General features: G+C 43.5%; 2 protein-coding genes across 2 annotated transcripts; both read right to left on the reverse strand.

Annotated features, from left to right (window-relative positions):
• Nucleotides 1-3,290: 3,290 nt before the first annotated feature.
• KICS2 (KICSTOR subunit 2) lies at nt 3,291-12,930 on the reverse strand. Its single transcript, XM_084205636.1, has 3 exons — nt 12,667-12,930; nt 10,333-10,621; nt 3,291-5,987 (listed from the first exon to the last, which is right to left on the reverse strand). Exons 1-3 carry the CDS (start codon nt 12,899-12,901, stop codon nt 5,171-5,173), a joined length of 1,341 nt encoding a protein of 446 aa, XP_084061762.1. The 5' UTR covers nt 12,902-12,930; the 3' UTR covers nt 3,291-5,170.
• Nucleotides 12,931-14,356: 1,426 nt separating this feature from the next.
• RPL18A (ribosomal protein L18a) lies at nt 14,357-17,878 on the reverse strand. The gene is made up of 5 exons (XM_084206923.1): nt 17,797-17,878; nt 17,232-17,411; nt 16,539-16,668; nt 14,923-15,032; nt 14,357-14,506 (listed from the first exon to the last, which is right to left on the reverse strand). Exons 1-5 carry the CDS (start codon nt 17,812-17,814, stop codon nt 14,414-14,416), a joined length of 531 nt encoding a protein of 176 aa, XP_084063049.1. The 5' UTR covers nt 17,815-17,878; the 3' UTR covers nt 14,357-14,413.
• Between the last annotated feature and the right edge of the window lie 1,599 nt (nt 17,879-19,477).

Below are 19,477 nucleotides of genomic sequence, written 5' to 3' on the forward strand. Positions count from 1 at the left end.
TTTAAAATAGTCATATAAAACAACCAGCTGCAGCTACAGGTGGGGTCTACCACAGCTTTTTCAGCACATAAAATTTATACAGATTCCTGTGAAATTAGGCCAGCAATGCAGAGAGGCCAACAAAAATCTTCTGCTCACGGTCCATCTGCAATGCAGCCCTTCTGCATCTCTTTTCTCCCTGCCTGTCTTTCCCAAATCTGCCATCTGCCCAAGCCCATCTTGTAGTGACTTGTCTCCCCTTCTCCTGCATTTTGCTCTTCTTGCCACTGCCCTGTGCAGCTGGGGCACAGCCAGGTCCCAGCTGCAAGGTGGAGAACTCTGTTACTGTACCACAAACCCAGTGGCTGCAACAACAGGTTGAAAGTTAAGAGAGAACTGTACCAAAACTCCCCAAGAAAAGCTCCATATCAATGATCAAAATAAGTCAGGCCATGCGTTGAGTGCATGCATGTACTAGAGAGGGAAAGAAGCAGTTCCTGGAAAAAATTATTGAGTGCTAAAAGCAATTTCAGTACAAAAACCCTTTTACCTCTATCCTCCAAAGGAGACTTCATGTTTATATCAGTCCTTTGCTAACATGAAATCAGAGTCCAGTTCCATCTTGCATTTGACCTGCATATTGCTTTTGTCAGATCTGCAAAGCTGTGCTTTGTCAGCATTCTCATTTCCAGAGCCTCTTCTGCTTTTCCCAATACACAGCTCCCACCTTTGCACAGTTGCAGCCCAAAGGCCAGCCCTGCTGGGCCACTCAATAGCTGTTCCCACGGGCACAACACTGACCTACTGCTCTTGAGGCTCAGGCAGAGCCCAAGCAAATAAGCACTGCTTGTCCTCCTCTGCATCCACCCAGGCATGGCTGGCTTACATCTCTGGGAGTCTGAAAACAGGACTTCTGGAGCAAACAGGGCAGAAACACCAAAGTTTTCGGCCAACTTAGCTTTAGGCTTAGTGTCAGCACTTCTGGAAGCAACCACAGAACTCACCGGAAACCCAGGACCAGACACACTGTGTGACATCGTGCTTTCTGCAAAAAGAGTGGTTGTAGGCAGTGGGCCAAAAAATCAGGACTTGAGGAATGAAACATAGCACAGTGCTGATTTTCTCAAGAAAAGCTTGGTTATGATAAGACTGGGACCCACTGCATCAAAGTCAGCAGCAGGCTGAAACACATAGACAAAGAAGCCTCAGAAAAATGATGTCACAAGAACAACCACTAGAATGATCACAAATGTCTCAAAAGGCTCATATATGAAGAAGAGTGGACCAGAGCAGTGATTAACTGTGTGAGTGCCATAAAATTACTTTCTGCTGTAGTGCAAATATTTTTTCTAAAAGTGGATTAGATGAACACTAGGTGTTAGCATTCAAACAGATACCATTTGAATGCTAACACCTAGTGCTTCCGTTACTTTCAGATCACTAAAGCCTGAATATTATATGCATTATGCATATGTCGCAGTCCTTCACAGCACAATACAAAATCTATTAGTTTCCATTCCCTGCACTCTCTTTATGCAAAGGGAGGAGAAATAAAAGAATGTCTTATTCAAGAAAAAAACTGAATACCACATGCAAAAGAAAACAGCTTACAAGACATAAATATAAAATATATCAGACTTCTTAGAATACATTTGCTGTCAAAATCACACTGCAGGCAAAGGATACTAAATTAAATATTCCTCCAGTATCCTCATGGACTCAAGCAAGTGATGAGGTACATGAAATTTGCTACAAGATAAGCTTTAACACTGCTATTCTAAGCAATCTGAATGGCACTGGGAATATCAAATCTCAGTACCTGTTTTAAAAAGGTTTAAATATGTCTGGAAGCAATGTCTTTCAGTATGCTATCATAAATATCTTCACATCTTGCATTTACAGCAGTCATTTATACATGGCTTTCAAAGTACATTAGCACATTTAATCTTAGCTAAATTGTTGTAGAGGAAAAGCTGGCAGATAGGCTATCACCCAGTTCAGCAAAAGTCTTATTTGCTTTCCAGTTCTTACAGTAAAGACACTAATCAATCTTTCCAGTATTGGAGTTCGTAATGAATTCATTTTTTTCCAGCTACTGAGTTTCTGGTCACCTTTACTTACTCCACAGATATGTTCCCCCCCTTGCTTAATTCTGCAGGTTTTCATTTCTGGCCTAGCCAGTTTTACAACACAGATTCAGAATCACAGAATGGTTGGAGCTCACAGGGGTCTTAAAGACCATCTGCATTCAAGCCCCTGCCATGGCTGGAGACACATTCCACTAGACCAGGTTGCTCCAAGCCCTATCCAACCTGGCCAGGGACGGGGCACCCACAGCTTCTCTGGACAGCCTGTTCCAATGTCTCACCATGCTGGTAGCAAAGAATTTCTTACACATATCTAGTCTTCCAGTTTGAACCTAATGCAGTTTCCCCATCACCTCATTAGTAATCTAAAATATAAACTCCATAAAGCATCAAATAACAGCTGTGCTGTAAGCATTCACAGATCTGACAAATCTATAAATATTCATTTATTCCACATGCTCACACTCCCCACACTTTGGTTTTGGTCACAGCACACCTCAACTCTGCAGCACCGTTCATATTGATATTTGTCACCTCTCTTCACCTTCTCCTGTCTTCGTCCAAGCCACTTCCTATGGCCTGAGTTTTCTACTCCCCATGTTATATTAATTTAAGGCTGAGATCTTGCAAAGAGAGCCACAGGGACAGGACTCAGAGACAGCCCCACAAGTCTCTCCAGTACCCAATTCTTTCTACCCTTTGCCTGCAAACCTCTCCCATTCCCTCCCTTCACACACAAGAGTAACGGCTATGGTTCCCTTTGGTTCTTCATCAACTGAAATATTCAGAAATTCTTACCCACAAGTCACAAGGTTCCTGCGATTGCTTCCCCAAGATCCTCTGACAGAAAAAACTGCAGCAAACCACCTGCACAAAAACATCATCCAGCATGCCTTCCCTTCTGAGACACCCTTTGCCAAGAACGACAGGAGTGTGATGTGAGCTACCAAGTCTGCTGAACAGTCATCCCCTTTTCCTCTCCCCATAAAAACCACTGGGAACAGCCTCTAGACATTTCAGCAAGTGGTAAAAGCTACTAGTCTGCTTCAAAGGGCAGCAGATTTCCCTTCCACCTCTTCCAACTCAGAAATGAACGTGTCTGTACCACACAGAGTTTCTTCCTCCAGTCTTCTCTCCCCTTTCCCACAGATACTATGACAGGGAAGTACTGTACAGGCAGACAGATTTGGTACAACACTTTATTTACACTGATGAAGACTGGGAATCAGTTCTGGTGACAGTTTCTTTTGTGTTATTCAGGCTGAGGAAGTCAAAACCACAAGTTATTACAAGGTCACTGTCCCACAGAGGGAAGGTCCCACAGAGGGAAGCACTCAAACTCTCTGAGTACTGTAATTTGCAACTTTGTCCTGTTAAAATGTAATTCAAGCTGCAAAGGGTAACACTCTTACAAAAAACAGGTGTCCTCCAACTGCTGGTATTTTTGTAACCCCGTTATTTGCTAGTGGCAAAGAGTAGAGCTTTTTCAAGGGGTGCTGCAGACAGACCAAGACTTCAGGTAAAAGGCAGTACCACAGATATTCAAAACAGGCTACACACAGTTAGAGCAAAGCATGGAAGGTTCCATTGGGCACAGAGTGGAAAGTCAGAGCTTGTATTTCAAGAACAGAACATGCTTATGTGATTGTAAAACGTCAGCATTTGCAGAGAGGCAAGACAAGTTACCACAACCTTCTGTGGAAGAGAAAGGGAATCATTAAAAGACACATTAGCAAAAGTATCTTTTATAGTTGAATCTTAACAGAAACCAACATTTTGACTTAAACTCCCTTTTAAAACCAACCTGGTGATGCTATTATACATTACACAGTGTCAACTAATGACCTTACTTTACTACACTTATATATACATCAGTTCTCCTGAACCCCTGTCAAAGTGCGTGCACAACTGCATAGCTAACAGTCAGAAGAATCCTGCAATGTAAGGCTAGAGGCACAGCCAAATTGACCCCTTTATTGTATTTGGAAACCCTCATTTCCAAATTAAAGCACTTTCAGGGTAATTAGAAAACATACTTATTCCAACCCTGCAGCCTAGAAATGGTGAAAGAATGAGGTAAACATACTGCATAGGCTATATATTTAAATCCAAATCCCCAAAGTGTTTTGGCTTAATTATGTAATTATTTAAAACTGAACAGAGAGAAAAAATAGTTATAAAATCTGAAAACAAATCCAGGTTGATACTAACAGCATATTAGACAATAAATCATTTAGAAAGGGCATTTTCTACCACCTTTTTTTTCCTTTTTAAAGTTAGCCAGACAAAAAGCACAAATTGAAAAGAGCCTTGGTGCTTTTCCCATGGAGCTGCTCCTTCTAGAACACCTGCTCAAATTCAGCTTGTTTGCTTCAGTTAGCCTGAGCCAAGACTCAGCAGCACTCCAGAGAACACTAGCCTTCCAGGCCATGCTGCAGCTTTTCTTGCCCCAGCCCAATTCCTGGAGCAGTGACCAAGCTTTATGACACAGGGCCTTCAGAGCAGATTACCAGTGCTAAACAGAGTGTCAGAGACCTCAATTATCATTTTAAACAATTTGCAAACTAAATTATAATTATCAATAGTGGCTTTTCTGATTCTCATCTTTTTATTTAAAATGTGTCTTTGCAGGTTCACTTTTTTTTTAATATTCCCTTGCATCAGTGTTTAGTTCCCAGAAATCATTTCTGTCAGGCAATGCAGCTTTCTGAAAAGACAGTATCTTCCATCCTTACCACATTTTCAATAAACTCTGTAGAAGACAGTCAATTATCAGGCTATGATAAAGTGCATATATTCCTTTCAGATACAGGCAACAAAACTGTGGACTAAAAAAATAAATCATACTGGAAATTGAAAACCACACCAAAAAAACCCCACGGTGGCCCTTTACCACCCCACAATTAAGTTGCCCCACTGAGTACTGCCCAAAAATACTTTTCTTCAAGTGTCTGTTAGGTTAAAAAAAAAACCAAACTTATAACATTTAAAAAAATGGTTCCTTTTCAATTAGACTCTGAGAATCACAAATTTATGTAACTTTGAAAGCTACAGCTCCCTCAAGGCTAACATAGCGCCTTGACAACTTTTAAGCAGTTTGCACTTCACCCTTTGGATCCAGGTTTCAAGCTTGCAAAAGCTTTGGAGTTCTTAAGGGAATGTGAAATTTCATTGAGAAAGGAAATAAAATGATAGTCCCTTTCTGACTTCTTGGACTCAAAAATAACTACAATGGTAAAGTGAGGCTCGGGGCGAGTCAGAAAGTAGGTGCTTTGGACTTTGTCATCGTAGAAGTGAACAACCTTCTCCAAACTGTTGAGGTCAGAGGTTCTATCAGTCATAATCATGATGACATTGGGCCAGTGCATAACAGGCCTGTCACTGGGCAGAGACACCACTGCAGGATACTGATCCACTCCTTTGGGGGCTTCCCTGTATGAATGGGGATGATGATAACCATGTCCCTGAAAACTCTCTGATCCACGATTGTCAAAAATTAAGGAAACATTGACAGCATCATACTTCCGGATGAAGCTGGAAATTTTCCCAAAGTAATCAGGATTTGTTTTGGCAGTCAAAGTTTTCATTTCAGATGCTGTTGTCTGTCGACTAAGGGCCTCATGAAAGTAAAAGCTAAACTTGGCAAGGAGAATGTTTTTGAGCTTCATCAGCCAGAGGAAGAGGTGTGGAGGTTGCACAGCCTTCTGAGACTGCCCTCCAAACAAGTGCTTCTTGGTCTCCCGCTGTTTCTCAAAAATTTGGCCCCAAGTTTGTAGCTTTGTGTGAGCACTGTGCAAGTTGACCAGGGATGGAAGGAACTTCCACTCTGAGATCTGAGCCTGAGCCTTTAAGAGGTGCGCAAGCACATCTACCTCCAGCTGGAAACTGCTTTCAAGAGGACTGAGGATTGGATGATGAAATCTAGAAAACATAACATTAGTCAAGACATGAGAACTGCTGTACACAATGGTGAAATGATCAGACAGTATTTGCCAGTTAACAGACAAAAGATCAAACATCAAAGCAGAGCAAAGTGTAAATCAAAAAAGATATTCTTAATTTAAAGAAAGGTTCTTTTTACATAATTAGGATAAATATTTCCACAAACAAACAGCGCTTCACATCTGACAAAAAGAACACCTGTCAGACATTCCTCTATCAAAGTGAGGGAGTTGTATTTCATCAGTTCAACAAGCACAGTTTATCTTAATCTATGAACTACTATAACACCATTTCTTTTTAAATTCAGATGATCTTGTCCCAATTAAAAATCTCTTCTGACGGTAATATATGTCTTGATGGTTCTGGAGCAGCAGTAAGACATTAAGTTAAATCAAAGGAATTATGTTATAGACCTGTTGTTCACATAAGGAAGCTATGAGGAAGCCAAGCTGAGTATGGTTTTGCTTTTTTGAACCATAATTAACTCCTTCTCTTCTCACTTTTCCCCCTGACATTTAGAAAAAATACAGATGCAGTATTTTCTACCTCTCTTCCCACAATACTCAAATTATTTGCAAATTATAACATCAGCAATAACATACTTAATTGAAACAGTGAAAAACTATATGTAAAATATATAAATTTAGAAAGAAGTGGCCTTTTTAGTAAATGTGTTCCCCCACTGGCATTTAGGATTCAAAGAGGAGTCTAATAAAGAACAATGAACAGTTCAAAGACATGACTTGATGAGGTCTCCATTTAAGTAAAGACAGATTTATCTTCTCCTTCAGAAAAATATCTTGGGTCTTGTTCTTGGTTTAAAACAATAAAGTTAATACAGAATTTTTCCAACTTTTAATACTAAAGCAATGCCATTATTTCTGTCAGCTTCTAGGACACAACAAATACAACCTGTTTTGGAAATAGTTGGTTCAAGATCAAAACACTTCATTTTGTTGTAGACCAGAAGAGAGAATGAAAATGTCAGGCTTTTTATCCCTTCTCCACCACCTTTCCTGTGGCTTGTGAGAAATGTCTGACTATTTTATCACTGATCTGTAAGCATCTCATTTTTTTTTTGGAAGTCAAAATTTGTATCTTGCAAGGATTTGTTATTAAGATGCAAGTCCAAATTTATTTGAAGAAAATGAAATTAAGAATATCATAAACCAGCTGATGCACCACGTTGGGCAACCCAGACTGGCTGGGTGATCAGGCACCTTCTGCACACAGCACATGTCAGCAACCCCCAGGCCAACCTGCTAGAGGAGAGATCCAGTGTTTACTGGCCACTTTGGTGGGCTGAGAAGTCCAGAGGACATTTACATTCCTTTGAACAAACAAGAGCTTAAACAAGAGTCAACAAAAAATAATTTCCAACAGGTAACATTAAATCTCTCCAATGGTTTTGGTATTCACCAGAAAAACAGTTTTGTTGCTCTGTATTTTAAGAGGGTACAAAAAGCATTATTTGCTGCAGTCCCATCAAATGACACACAGCACAGTGATTTAAATACATTTGCAGTCAGATCAAGAAAGTTTTCTTCCATTTTAAAATCAATTTAAAAATCCTTATTAAGGCAGCACTGCCAAAGTCTCCTGGATTAACATTCTGATGTACAGCTTCCCACTTCTACTTTGCTTCACAGCTTCCCTGATGTTGCACTGTCTAGCAGGATTTGCTAAACTGTTTTAATCAAAAAATACACACCTCAGCTACAGATGAGAAGCTTGGCATGGTTACAGAGAAAACGGATGAGTTATGCACTAAGTATTACTGCTGTAATTGAGTTTTATAACATAGAAGCATCCAACTGAGCTCAGTATCATGTAAGACAAGTTTTTGCAATATTTCATAAGCCAGAGTGTAAAAATCATAGGAACACATTGAAAATTCGATTTTTTTCCTCCTAATCATTCCTGAAAGCAGAGGGATGCTAGTTTTGTTTTGCAGACTGTGAGAAAGCCACATTTTCTTTTTATTTCCTTCCAGAGACCACATATTCATGTACGTATTACATAATGCTGACTAGATAAAAAATATTAAACATTCAAAAATTATTACATCCAAATAGGTGTTATAGTTACTTATTCATTTTATACTAAGCTTTTAAAGGATCTTGCTTCTGATGCTGCTTTAATTACTTAAGATCCCATCCAAATCAACAGTTAAAAACTTCAGGAGAAGTTAGTTCTCCAGATGTATTCTAGAGAAAAATGGAAAGAAAAATGCCAAGTAGTGGCCATGCACAAGTCAGCAATAACTAGTAATAAAATAGTAACAAAACAGCTTTAAACTGTTCAGGAATTAATTATATTTCAGATACAAACAAAATGTCTTGTTAACTGTCAATTTGTAAATTCTGCTGTTCCTTTACCAGCTACCAGTTATTTCCTCTATGTTATCTGCCCAGCTACTTTCACACATAAAGGAAAGAAACCAAGGCCAGAACCTATCTAAAAACAAATGTCCTGTCTGGCCTTAGCACAGCTGGCTGAAATAATGGCACACATCCTCAGCTGCAAGTGGGGAATATATTGACAGAGGGAAGAGGCTGGGTAAGGATGAGTTTATTTGATCTTTCACCTGTAAAGCAGAAAAGCCTAGCAGCCAGGACATATCAACATAACACACCTGAAAAACTGATTTGAGATACAAAGAAACTAAAAGGAAGGACTAAAGGAATATATCACTATACCCACTTTTTTCAAAAATATTCTGCATGTCACTGGGGAGGAGCACAGTGCAGCTACTGAATTAACTCTGACAGCATCTTAGATTCTCTCCATCTTAAAGACTGCTTGTTAACCCAAAGCGAGATCATCAGTATTTCTTCCAGGGAGACGTTACTTTTTTTTTAGATGTTATGATATCTATAGTTATATAATACATATTAAATAAACATATATAACAGATAATACCTTAGAAGTACAAATGTACCTGTGAAATTTATTTAAATAGCACAGTAAAACATGTCATATGCATGTATAGTCTCCAATCTCTTTATCAAAGTAAGAATTTTGGTTCTCAGATTTTTAACAGTGCTGTTGATTCAGCACATGCTAGAACAGATGGCAGTTGTTAGTGTACAAGAGAAATAAAATTTTCAAAAAACAAACAAACAAACAAAATGCCAACAACAAAACCACCCCTAACCCTAAACTTACTTCTCTTTACTCCTGAAAGTTTATCACACCAAGGAAAATATATCTAAGTTTCAGGTTTTTATTGGACTAACAGCCCTGATATTTTAAGTGATCACAAGCCAAGAATTGAAAAACATCACTACTAAGATCATATAGACTAGTTTTGATTTTCAAATTGCAAAATTACATAGCAACTTGCCAAAGGTATCCCTAAAAAATAAGGGAATCAGCTGCAGTGCTTCAATTTGGAATATCAGAAAGCAGCACTGAATTATTTTCATTTTTCCTACGTGAACATTGTAAAAATCACAACTGAAAAAAGTAAGACCTATAAATATTCTCCCCAAAAGTCTTCTTAGACACTATTTCACTAACAACTATTTAAAGAAATTCAACCATATCTGACAGTTAACTTCTTACAATGGCTACCTGTTTTGGTTTAAAATGAAGAGACAGAATTTGACTGTGTTGAGAAGCATTCAAAAATTCTCTTTTAAACTGCCATCACTTTCAAGGCACATAAGTTAGATGTGAAATACCCAACCTACCCTCATTTAGAAACATCCCAGGATTTTTGTAACAGGAACTATTAAATCTTAACTTCAAGAAACCATAGTGGCAAGGACCAAAGTCTCAGAGGTGCTCCTACTGGCTCCAAGACCTCTGGAAAAAAGTAACAAAGCACCATAAAGCCCTGCCAGCTAGGCCAGATAGTTGTGGTGAAGCTTTTAGATCTCAGCAGACATATATTCTTAAAAAGTAAGATTGCCACAAAAGTATGTGCTTTATTCATGTTGTCTTTACTGAACCCCATACGAAATTAAGGCTTGTTTCCTCTCCTCTACCAAAGAAAAAAGTTTAAGAAGCCTTGCATCTCATAAAAGGAAAATCACTCTTCTTCTCTCCTGAAAATGAACATGCTGAGCATTATTTACGGCATAGGGAGGGAGGCTCCTAGTACACCATGAGCAGAATCCCTTTGTTATTTTTCTTCTTTGGAAGAAACTTCATCCATCTGATGCTGCTAGCCAACACAGACTTCATACATGAATTTGTGAATGGACTGTGCTGTTCAGCAGTCAAAGGACAGCAAAGTCTTTAGGTTTGCTTTGAACTTCAATATCAGGTATTACAGATCACGTGTCTGAGTAAGTACTGCCAGCAAAGAAGCACTGACCTTGAACTGTATTTCTTTAAGATGGATTCCAAAATGTTTACCAGTTCCTCAGAGTTAATGAACTTTTGGGTGCTGAGCGTGTACATTTTTTCATAGAAGTCAGCAATTTCCATCCGAGCCTGAACAAAAAAACAGAGCTGTTCAGACAGGTGAGAAAGCAGCTCTTCCAAGTGAGGAGCTGTTCCTCCTAGTGCATTGTGACCCGTCGCCACCACCTTCTTCAGCTCATTATGCAGAGATGTGTAGATGGTTCGGATGGAGTCCTTTCGGCTGAAGAATGACTGACCACCTGTTCAGATAAATATGGAGGTATTACCAAAATCCAGGGACAGCAAAGATAGACAGCAACACTGGAAAATTCTTGTAATTATATATCTAGTTGTTTGTATCATTTAATTACAGTACTTCTTTTAACAAAGAAACAAAATTCAGTATTTTAATCTGCACATAACTGAATTACAGAGCATATGCTTAGAAGCACTTTATGTAATTTCATGCAAGCTACACTTGCCCCACTTCATGTCTCAGTAGTCAATAGCAGCTGCAAAACAGTAACTCCTTCACAGCTGCCTCAGTTATGACATGACTTTTAAGAAACCCAGGGTTCAGTTAAATTTGCTACTATGATACATAACCTCGAAATCCTGTTATCTGTGGAAGTCAGAAGAATTAAGTCATAGTGACTTGACTGATCAAATTTTAATAGCCTCCACTCCTATTAATAACTCTAGATGTTTTCCAGAGAATTCCCTCTACAATTCCTCTTCAATCATGAAGCACTCAAATTCATGAAGCATGGGAACCATGTGACATCTGTCTGTACAAATCAAATGTTTCTAGTCCCTATACAATCTAAATATAAACCAGAATTCAGAAGGAAAATAATCACACTTTATCCCAGTGAGACCACAGTGCAGGTTAATCCATAACTAAAACTTGGAGGGCAGAAGGGAGAACAAGAAGTCATCTGTGCTCCTTTCTACCTGCTGAACACTATGAGGAATTTAAAAAAGAAAAGAAGAGAGGAGTAAAGGGTCAAAGTAAAAGATATTTAACTTTGACATTACAAAAAGAGTGTACAAACGTACTAGCCTTATTTCATAGTTTCTATTTACAGAAGACCTAGTGTGCCATTCTTGCAGTCAACAGCTGCAGCAGAGCAAAGACCACAGAGACTGAGTCTGAATCTTTTAAAGATTCCAAATTTAGGTGCCTCTTTGAAACCGCTAATAAATTTTGTACTGCTGGATAGCTCTTTCCACATTCCTTTTACACACATAATGTTCAAGGTGACCACTAACATTTGAGATAGAAAGGTAGAGAATTGGCTATCAGTGAAACAGCTCCAATTTTAACACAGGAGTAGCCCCCCCAGCCACGGGCAGGAGGAAAATTCATCTATTTCAGTTGTTCATGAAGCAAATAAATAAACAAAACTTTGCCCCTTCTGTTGTCTCCTTTATCCTTTCTGCAAGCAGGAAGGATATCCTTTATCTTTTCTTTAAAGTCAGCCTTATAGATAGAGTTTTGGATGTAAAGATCTTATAACAGTTCCAAGTCATCACTTAAATAACACAGTTGAATCTTCTTGATGATTTAATGTGCTATACATCAGACTCATATCCTTTGATACATTTTCCATACCCATCTGCACTTCAAAAAGAAAATAAGCAGCTTTGCCCAGAGGGTAGCATCATGAAAGCTCATCCTGTGCCAGTTTGAAATTTTTCTATTCATGTACTGATAAAACACGAAGCAGCTGCTATCATGGCCAAAGATTCCTGAGATCCTGCAGTATCTGCAAGGGTGACAACTTCCGGGATGCTATCTCCAGCCCCGAGTACTTGCACATATACACCTCTAATACAAGGTGAAAAAGCTTTAACGCTTTGGTCACCCCAGTAAGGTCATCTCAGCCAGAGCATCTCAACACAGAAACACCTCTAGCAAATTCTTGGGAAGGGCGGTTAGGTACCCTGCCGGCCAGCGAAGAGATGCATCGACTGGCACACAGCCAGCGTGCCACCTGCACAGCACCCGTCCTCTCCTCCATTCCTTAATGGTAGCACTAAAGGTTTCTCAGCGGGCGATTTCCCAGCGGGCGCACGGACACCCTCACTAAGCCAGCCCTTGTCTTTCAGACGCACACGCACCGACCCGCCGGGGCAGGGCCCCCAGGGACCGCGGGTCCCAGCACCGTGCCAACGCCGCCTGCCAGGTGAGCTCCCGGCCGCCCGCTCCGCGCCCGCGGAGCCCAGAGCGGGGCAGACCCCCAGGCTGAGGCGGGCGGGGCCCGGGCTGCGGGAGCCGGTCCCTCCCTCCCCGGAGCGGTACCTAGCTTCTGTCCCAGGAAGGTCATGCTGTGATAGGCCTTCTCGGCCGCCGCCAGGTGCGCCAGCCCGGCCAGCAGCGCCAGCCAGCTGGACCCCGCGCTCTTGTTGGCCTCCCGCTCCTTCTCCACATTGTCCTTGGCCTTGTCGTAGGAGAAGATGCCCAAGTGGGAGAAGAAGGTCTCCAGCACGGCCTGCTCCACCGGCACCGGCGCTCCCAGCGGGATCGACTCCCCCATCCCGCCCGGCGCCTCCGCAGCGGCCGCCACTTCCGGGTCCGGCGCCCGCCCGCCCGCGCGAGGGAACACGTGACCGGCGGAGGGGGAGCGGCCGGCTCGGGGCCACGTGACGGGCTGGGGCTCGCGCGGCCAGCGGGCGGGGCAGCAGCAGCGCGCGGGAGCGCCGGGCCGCGCGTGCCCGTGCGCGAGCCCCTGCTGGCCGCGCGCCCCCGCCCTGCCTCCCTGCGCTTCATGCTGTACGCGGAACGCGAAACCCACGTTCCTGCTAAACCGCACCTTCAGCTAAAAACCTGCTATACCTCAAGGGCCTTCTGAGGCCCTTACTCCCACAGGACCCTCCAGCTACTTTGGCTTTACAGTTTCTCCCTCCCTTGCGACTGGGGAGATTGTGGACTGCCCACATTAATCCCATTTTCTTCAGTTCATGTTTCAGACAGACGAGCTGCCTGAACTGATTCCCTGTGCAGGAGATGAGCACAAGGCTGAGCCACGGGCCCAGGCCACCGAAGGGGAGCTCTCTGTGGCCACACTGACTGGTCCCAGTTCGCAGAACAACTACCCACCCTTGCACTGACAGCACCTCTCCAGATGGAGTGGCAGCTCTCCAGTCAACCCAGAAAGGACGCTTTCCCAGTTTCTTCTCTGCACAGTATTTACCTGCACTCTAACAGCACCTGCAGCTGTTTTCAAGCTGACATCTGGACAAGACACAGCATCAGTTCTTTGACACTGGTATGACCCACGTACTAATTTAAGTAGCTGACTGCCTCTTGTGCAGGAAACACCATCACTGAAAATGGGCACCAGATGCAAGCACTACCTTTAGGTATGAAGCAGCCTTTTAAATAAGCCTCAACTACAGTGTCTTCAAGCTTCTCACTGTGAAAAAAGTAGCCTAAGGATTTGGGTATAGAAATTGTCATCCTTTTCATTCATTGGTCTAATATAAAAGGAGAAATCTGCCAAGCGCTTCATCACTTTTCTTTTCTAGGCACAGGTACCTCCATACACATCCCTGAGCTTATTCAGAGTGGTGTGTAACATCCCTGAAAAGGTTCCAATTAGAACTAGAATTTTGGCTTCAAGTGCTTAAAATTTTAAGCCACTTAACTGAAGTTATGAGGTCTTCATTCTTACAGCAAAGTCTGAGTTCTGCATGCACCAGAAACTGCCTTCTTCCTTAACTCAACTGTTCCCTTAGTGTGCCAAAGGGACAAAATGGATGCAGGATTTTACAGCTGCTTGACAACAGATGTCTCTGACCTGGAAAGTTGATTATTATGATTTAATTTATTGATGGGATATTTCAGTAATTTAAGTCAGCACCTGAAACACTCACCTGTTCAAGGAAATCACAGCTGTGAATAGTAGGCTGACAGCAGTTTACAGAAAATAAAAGAGTAGGAATGGGGACTCCTAGATAACCAGGACACAGTCTCCAAAAGACAATGGGAGTGAAAGCTTCCAAATAGACCTTTATTGCAACACAGAGTTGACAACATGTTCTTGTATTTAATAGAAAGTATTTGGTCTCTTGGTGGTGAAGCGTGGTTTGTGCTGGCGACGCAGAACTCTGTGTGGCAGCGGGAACTTGATTTTAGAATCCTGCAAGAAAAATGTTTCTATGTTAATTGAGGTATCAGATGAACAACATAAAATAGTTTGGAATAAGTAGCCAAGCTGTATTCAGTGACTATGCTTAGAGAAGTTATCTATCCACAAATTAAGATATACTTCACAGGACTTAAATTCATCAATTTTGCATTCTTTTTTTCAAAGTAATGCCAGTCAGAGGCCTGTTTTCTGTACCATGCATTTGCTTTATTGTGACTTTCTTCCAAATACTTGTAGCAGCAGAAGTTCTAATCATAATATACCATAATCATGAACATATGCACCCAAGTTTGGTTCCTGCCCTAGGAACCAAACTGCTGCAAAGCAGACCTGTACCACACAAGAGAGATCCCCTCTTCCAATCCAACACTGGACCAGCACCCACCAGCCAGTGTTGGCTCACTTACATGGAACTGCTTGACTGCTGGTCTGCGGCACTTGCTGGCAGCAATCTCCTCAACCTTCATGATCTGGATAGAGTGAGCACGGGCACGATGACGGGCTCCCATATCACGGTCTAGAACAACAGAACTCATTAAAAAAGGAATTTTATGACATTTTTAGTTCAAGAATCTTACAGCCCTTTGTTCAAGAATTGTTCATAGTGGTATCTGCAACTTGTAAAATTTCTGACCAGCTGTAATTGACATCACTGTTTCTATTATGTAAAGTGATGGCACAAGTATCACAAGACCAACAAGCAGCAGCAAATTCTTCCTTTAAATAAGCTCCACAACAGGAAGAGCCATCTTACCCTTCTCCAGTTTCAAGAAAGTACACATGGACACAATACATCTAGGACTACTAACTCTCTTGCAAGAGAAAAAAATCCTGTGATTCAGAATCAACACTGAAATATTACTGGAAACACACACAAACTTCAAAATACTTTCTGTTCCAAAAGGAAGGTACAAATAAAAGTAGGACCTGGGAATATCTTTACACTCACTGAAATTGACCAGCAACAGAACCATGAATTGATGTTCATCCCACATAATCAGGCTTTTTGAATAGGAAGAAGCACCTGTACTTAGGCTATGGGAAAATTCCTCTCTTCAGCACTGCAAATCACTGGCCTCAAATCACACCCATAGCTAGCTCCACAAAGTAAGCCTGTTGAAATAGTACTGTGTTTCCCATGAAGATCTAACACTCCTATTAAAACCTTACCTGTCACAACTATTCTTGAACATAAAAGTACTAGCCATTGTATCATGAAAGGTTTTCTGGGTCTCTTAAGCAATCCTTCAGTATGTTCATTAACAGAGATTATTGTATGTTAATGTAGAACCTTAAATTTCACTTTCAACAGCACTTCAGCTTTTGAAAGGCGACAAGATACATTTAATATTTGCACACATGACAAGAATATCATTATTAAGAACAATATTCTTTGGGTTTTTATGTGCAATCTGTAGTACTTATAACACTTTGGAGTCAAGTATCAACAGCATCAGCTATACTAATGGTCTATCCCTCAAGTACTTCACAAAACAGTCTGAAATCAGGACAACCATTACTTCTCCATGAAATGAGGCGATGAGATCTTGGAGTTACAATAGAGGCTTTTTCCCTGTGTGTTTTTTTTTTCTACTTGCTCAATAAAGGACAAATTCTAGTATACTCCCCATGATCTCTGACATATTCTTTTCACAAGACTTGGGAAGATATATTCAATTTTCTTAAAACATCACAGTGCAGGAAATACAGCACCTGAAAAGTCATTAAATTCTCAGTTTGTAAAGCAACACTCATTACTAGAATTGTAAAAAGATACACCAAAAAGAAGTGGGAGTACTTTCCAGTCAGAAAAACCCTATAAAGAGAGGTAACAAGTCACCTACTGCATGTATAATAGATAAATATCTATGGAATAGCTAGAAACCCTCTCCTTTAATTTTCCAGTGTTTCAGTTATTTTACCATAGATTAAGTCAGCATGTTTTATGCCCAGTTTGAGATTTAATCTTCCGCTTGTATACTGCTCCTACTATGTGACACCTCAAACAGCTACATATACTTACAGCACTGAGTGACAGCACCCGCAGTGGTCAAATCTCTGTACTCCCTGTACATGTTGTGGGTTCCACTACGAGAATCATAGCGCAACCAAATACCAAAATTTTTTACCCGCAGAGGGGACTTCTCATACACCTGGAATTACACAAAAACATGGAAGTGATTAGAGATGATGTACTATTACCATTATACAATTTTAAGAATAAATATTTCAGAGCTCTAACAAAACCCCTGTTTTAAGTCTTACTGTCAAAAAACAACTCTTTGCTCTCTTTCCCCTTACCAAGATAGCTGGATATGTCTTTGTAATTCAGAGTAGAAAGCTTTAGTGATTCAAAGAAAAATACAAGATTTCAGCTCTGAAGAGTGTTGTTGAAATATCAAAGCAGAAGAGTGTAAACATAGACACATTTACTTTCCCAGGGTTATGAATGTCCAAATGTCTCTTAAAAGGTATATTGTACAATGAACCAAACACATGGCTCGTAATTTTGAAGAAGTAAGTAAATTTGTGTTTTGTTTACAAGACATATACCACTACTTTCAAAAACCAAGCTTGTCACTCCTTTTCAAAGAAACTGAAAGACAATGGATTGCAACCTCTCACTCCATAACTGCGATTCCTGTAAAATCCCTTCACATACACCTGCTAGAATTCTGTAAGAACCTTCCACGCTTTTAGGTTTTTAATCTTTCACCTGTCCACAGTACACAATCTCTCCAGAAGACTTCTTCATCTTCTTCAGCTGAGAGACGAAGTACCAGAATCGGGACTTGGCGACGACATGGTTCGGAGCGAAGATCCGCATGCGATACAGAGGAGGGGTCGTGCATTTCGGCGTGGGCAAGCAGCGCCCCACCACCTTGTACTCCCGCAGCTGGAGGAACACGAAAAACAGGCGGACCGCGAAGTGAGCGAGCCGCGGAGCCACAGCCGCGCCCGCCCCGAACCCTTTGAGGCGGCTCCGCAAATGAACAACGCGACGAAAGGAGCTCAATCCATTAGGGGAAGGAGCCCCTTGCGCCGGGCGGTCGATGTCCCCGCGGATCTCCCCGCGGTACCGCACGCCGACCTGGGTCCGCGTCTGGCGGGAGCGGCGCCGCCGCCATGTTGGCCGCTCGCCGCCCCACGGGCCAGGCGGCGCCGTTCGGGCACGCACGGGCCACTCTCGAGCTACAACCCGCCACCGCCGCCCTCCCGATTGCCACCCCGACCGCACTCCCGGTTCCGGCTGCGCCCGCCGCGCCCCGGTCCGTACTCACGGTGCCCGACGCCTTCATGGCGCTCCACCGCCGTCGCTCTCAGGAAAGGAAAGGGACGGAAATCGTGCGCCGCCGCCTGACGTCATCCCCCAGCCCCGCCCCCGGCGGCCCGCGCGGCGATTGGCTGCGACCAGAGCGCGATTGGAGCACGCAGCTGTCAGTCTCCGCGCGCGGCCCTGGCTTCCGGGCTGGTGGCACCGCGTGGCCCGGGCCGACTCGTGCCCCCCCTATCGTTCGCTGCAGGCAGCGGGGCCCCGGCCCAGCCCCCTGCTCCCGTCACCCGGGCCGCGGGCCTCCATGGTCCCGACAGAAGATAGACCTGGCTGTGCGTGACTCCGGCTCCAGCCCGCCCTCCTGGCGTTAGCGTGAAGGACGTGGCAGGGAAGCTCCAGGCGGAGGCACCGAAATCCCCTTGGGGCGGTAGCCAGGAGCGTATGGGTATCGGGGGAACCTTTCTCACTCCTCCTCCGGGATAGCGAGATCACTGGCTACCGTGAGGCTGCCCCCGAAGATCGCCCCCACGCACTCAGTTCCACGGGATGCGTCTTGCGGCTGGTCCCGCCGGGCGCTCGTTCCCCTGTGCACTGTGAGCGGGCAGCGGCTGTGCTGGCAGAACAAGTTTCTCCCGAGCTCTGGGCGCCGCACTCCTTTTGAGAGCCACCCTGCCGTAGCCACGGGACAGGATTGGGGTTTGCTTCGGAAGATACTGTAACAGCAGCGCGGCTGGCACGGGGTTGTAACGCAGTTGCTCGGGTTTGGGTCGGTTTTCAGTGAGGCCGAGCGGCCAAGCGGGCGTGTGGCTACGCAAAGCCCCGAACACGGCGCCGCTTCGCAGGAGCCCAGTGCCACGTGTGCAGACACAGCTGTGTGAGAAACGACGCTCACTTTTAAAATTTCAAAGGTTTACTAAACCCTAACAGAATACAAGAGACTGAATAAGGAAAAATTGCAGCGCTCAGAGTACGTCCCCAAACGGACATGTGCTCGGCTACAAAATAGATACTCTGTTTTTTATATCCTTGGCCCCCTCCAAAGTCTTGACAGTCAACTCTTTCTCTGCCGTCCATTGGTGACGATCACTTTCTTACACCTTGATTGGAGATCAGGTGTTGCCATGCTGCGCCTCGTAGTAACAAGCCTGCCCTCCCCTAAATGCACTGACTAGTAACAATACCGGGGGAAAGGGCAGAGGACTGTGGGAAGAACGTACCGAAATAACATAATTATGCATCCATAAAACTTCTCTTAACATACACATAATGCTCATCTCTTAATTATGAGAGCCAACCATCGCATTGGCTATCTACAGCAGCTGGATTCCTCCTCACCGACAAGCGCACGCCAGCCCTAGCCCTGCCCTGTGCGTGTCCCCAAGCAGGTCGCTCCGGCCGCTACTGGGGAACTCGCACTGGCGGCCCGGCCCGGCCCGGCCCCGCCACCACTGACACAGCGCGATTTCCAGACACTGGAGGCAGTTCGGGGGCGCGTCGGGACAGCCCTAGTTTATTCCGCCGGTGCGGTCGGTTTTACAGCCGTGCCGGCGATACTGAGGCGGGAGGGGGGGTGCGACTACGATTCCCAGGCTGCCCCGCGGCTGGGGCACATCCCGGTGTGCTTCGCGGCCGGCCGGCTTGGCGGAGAGGGGCGGTCCTGCTTAGTCTTCTTCTTCTCCTCCGCCTCC

Source organism: Fringilla coelebs (assembly GCF_963513975.1).
Source record: "Fringilla coelebs genome assembly, chromosome: 5".
Taxonomy (NCBI): Eukaryota; Metazoa; Chordata; class Aves; order Passeriformes; family Fringillidae; genus Fringilla; species Fringilla coelebs.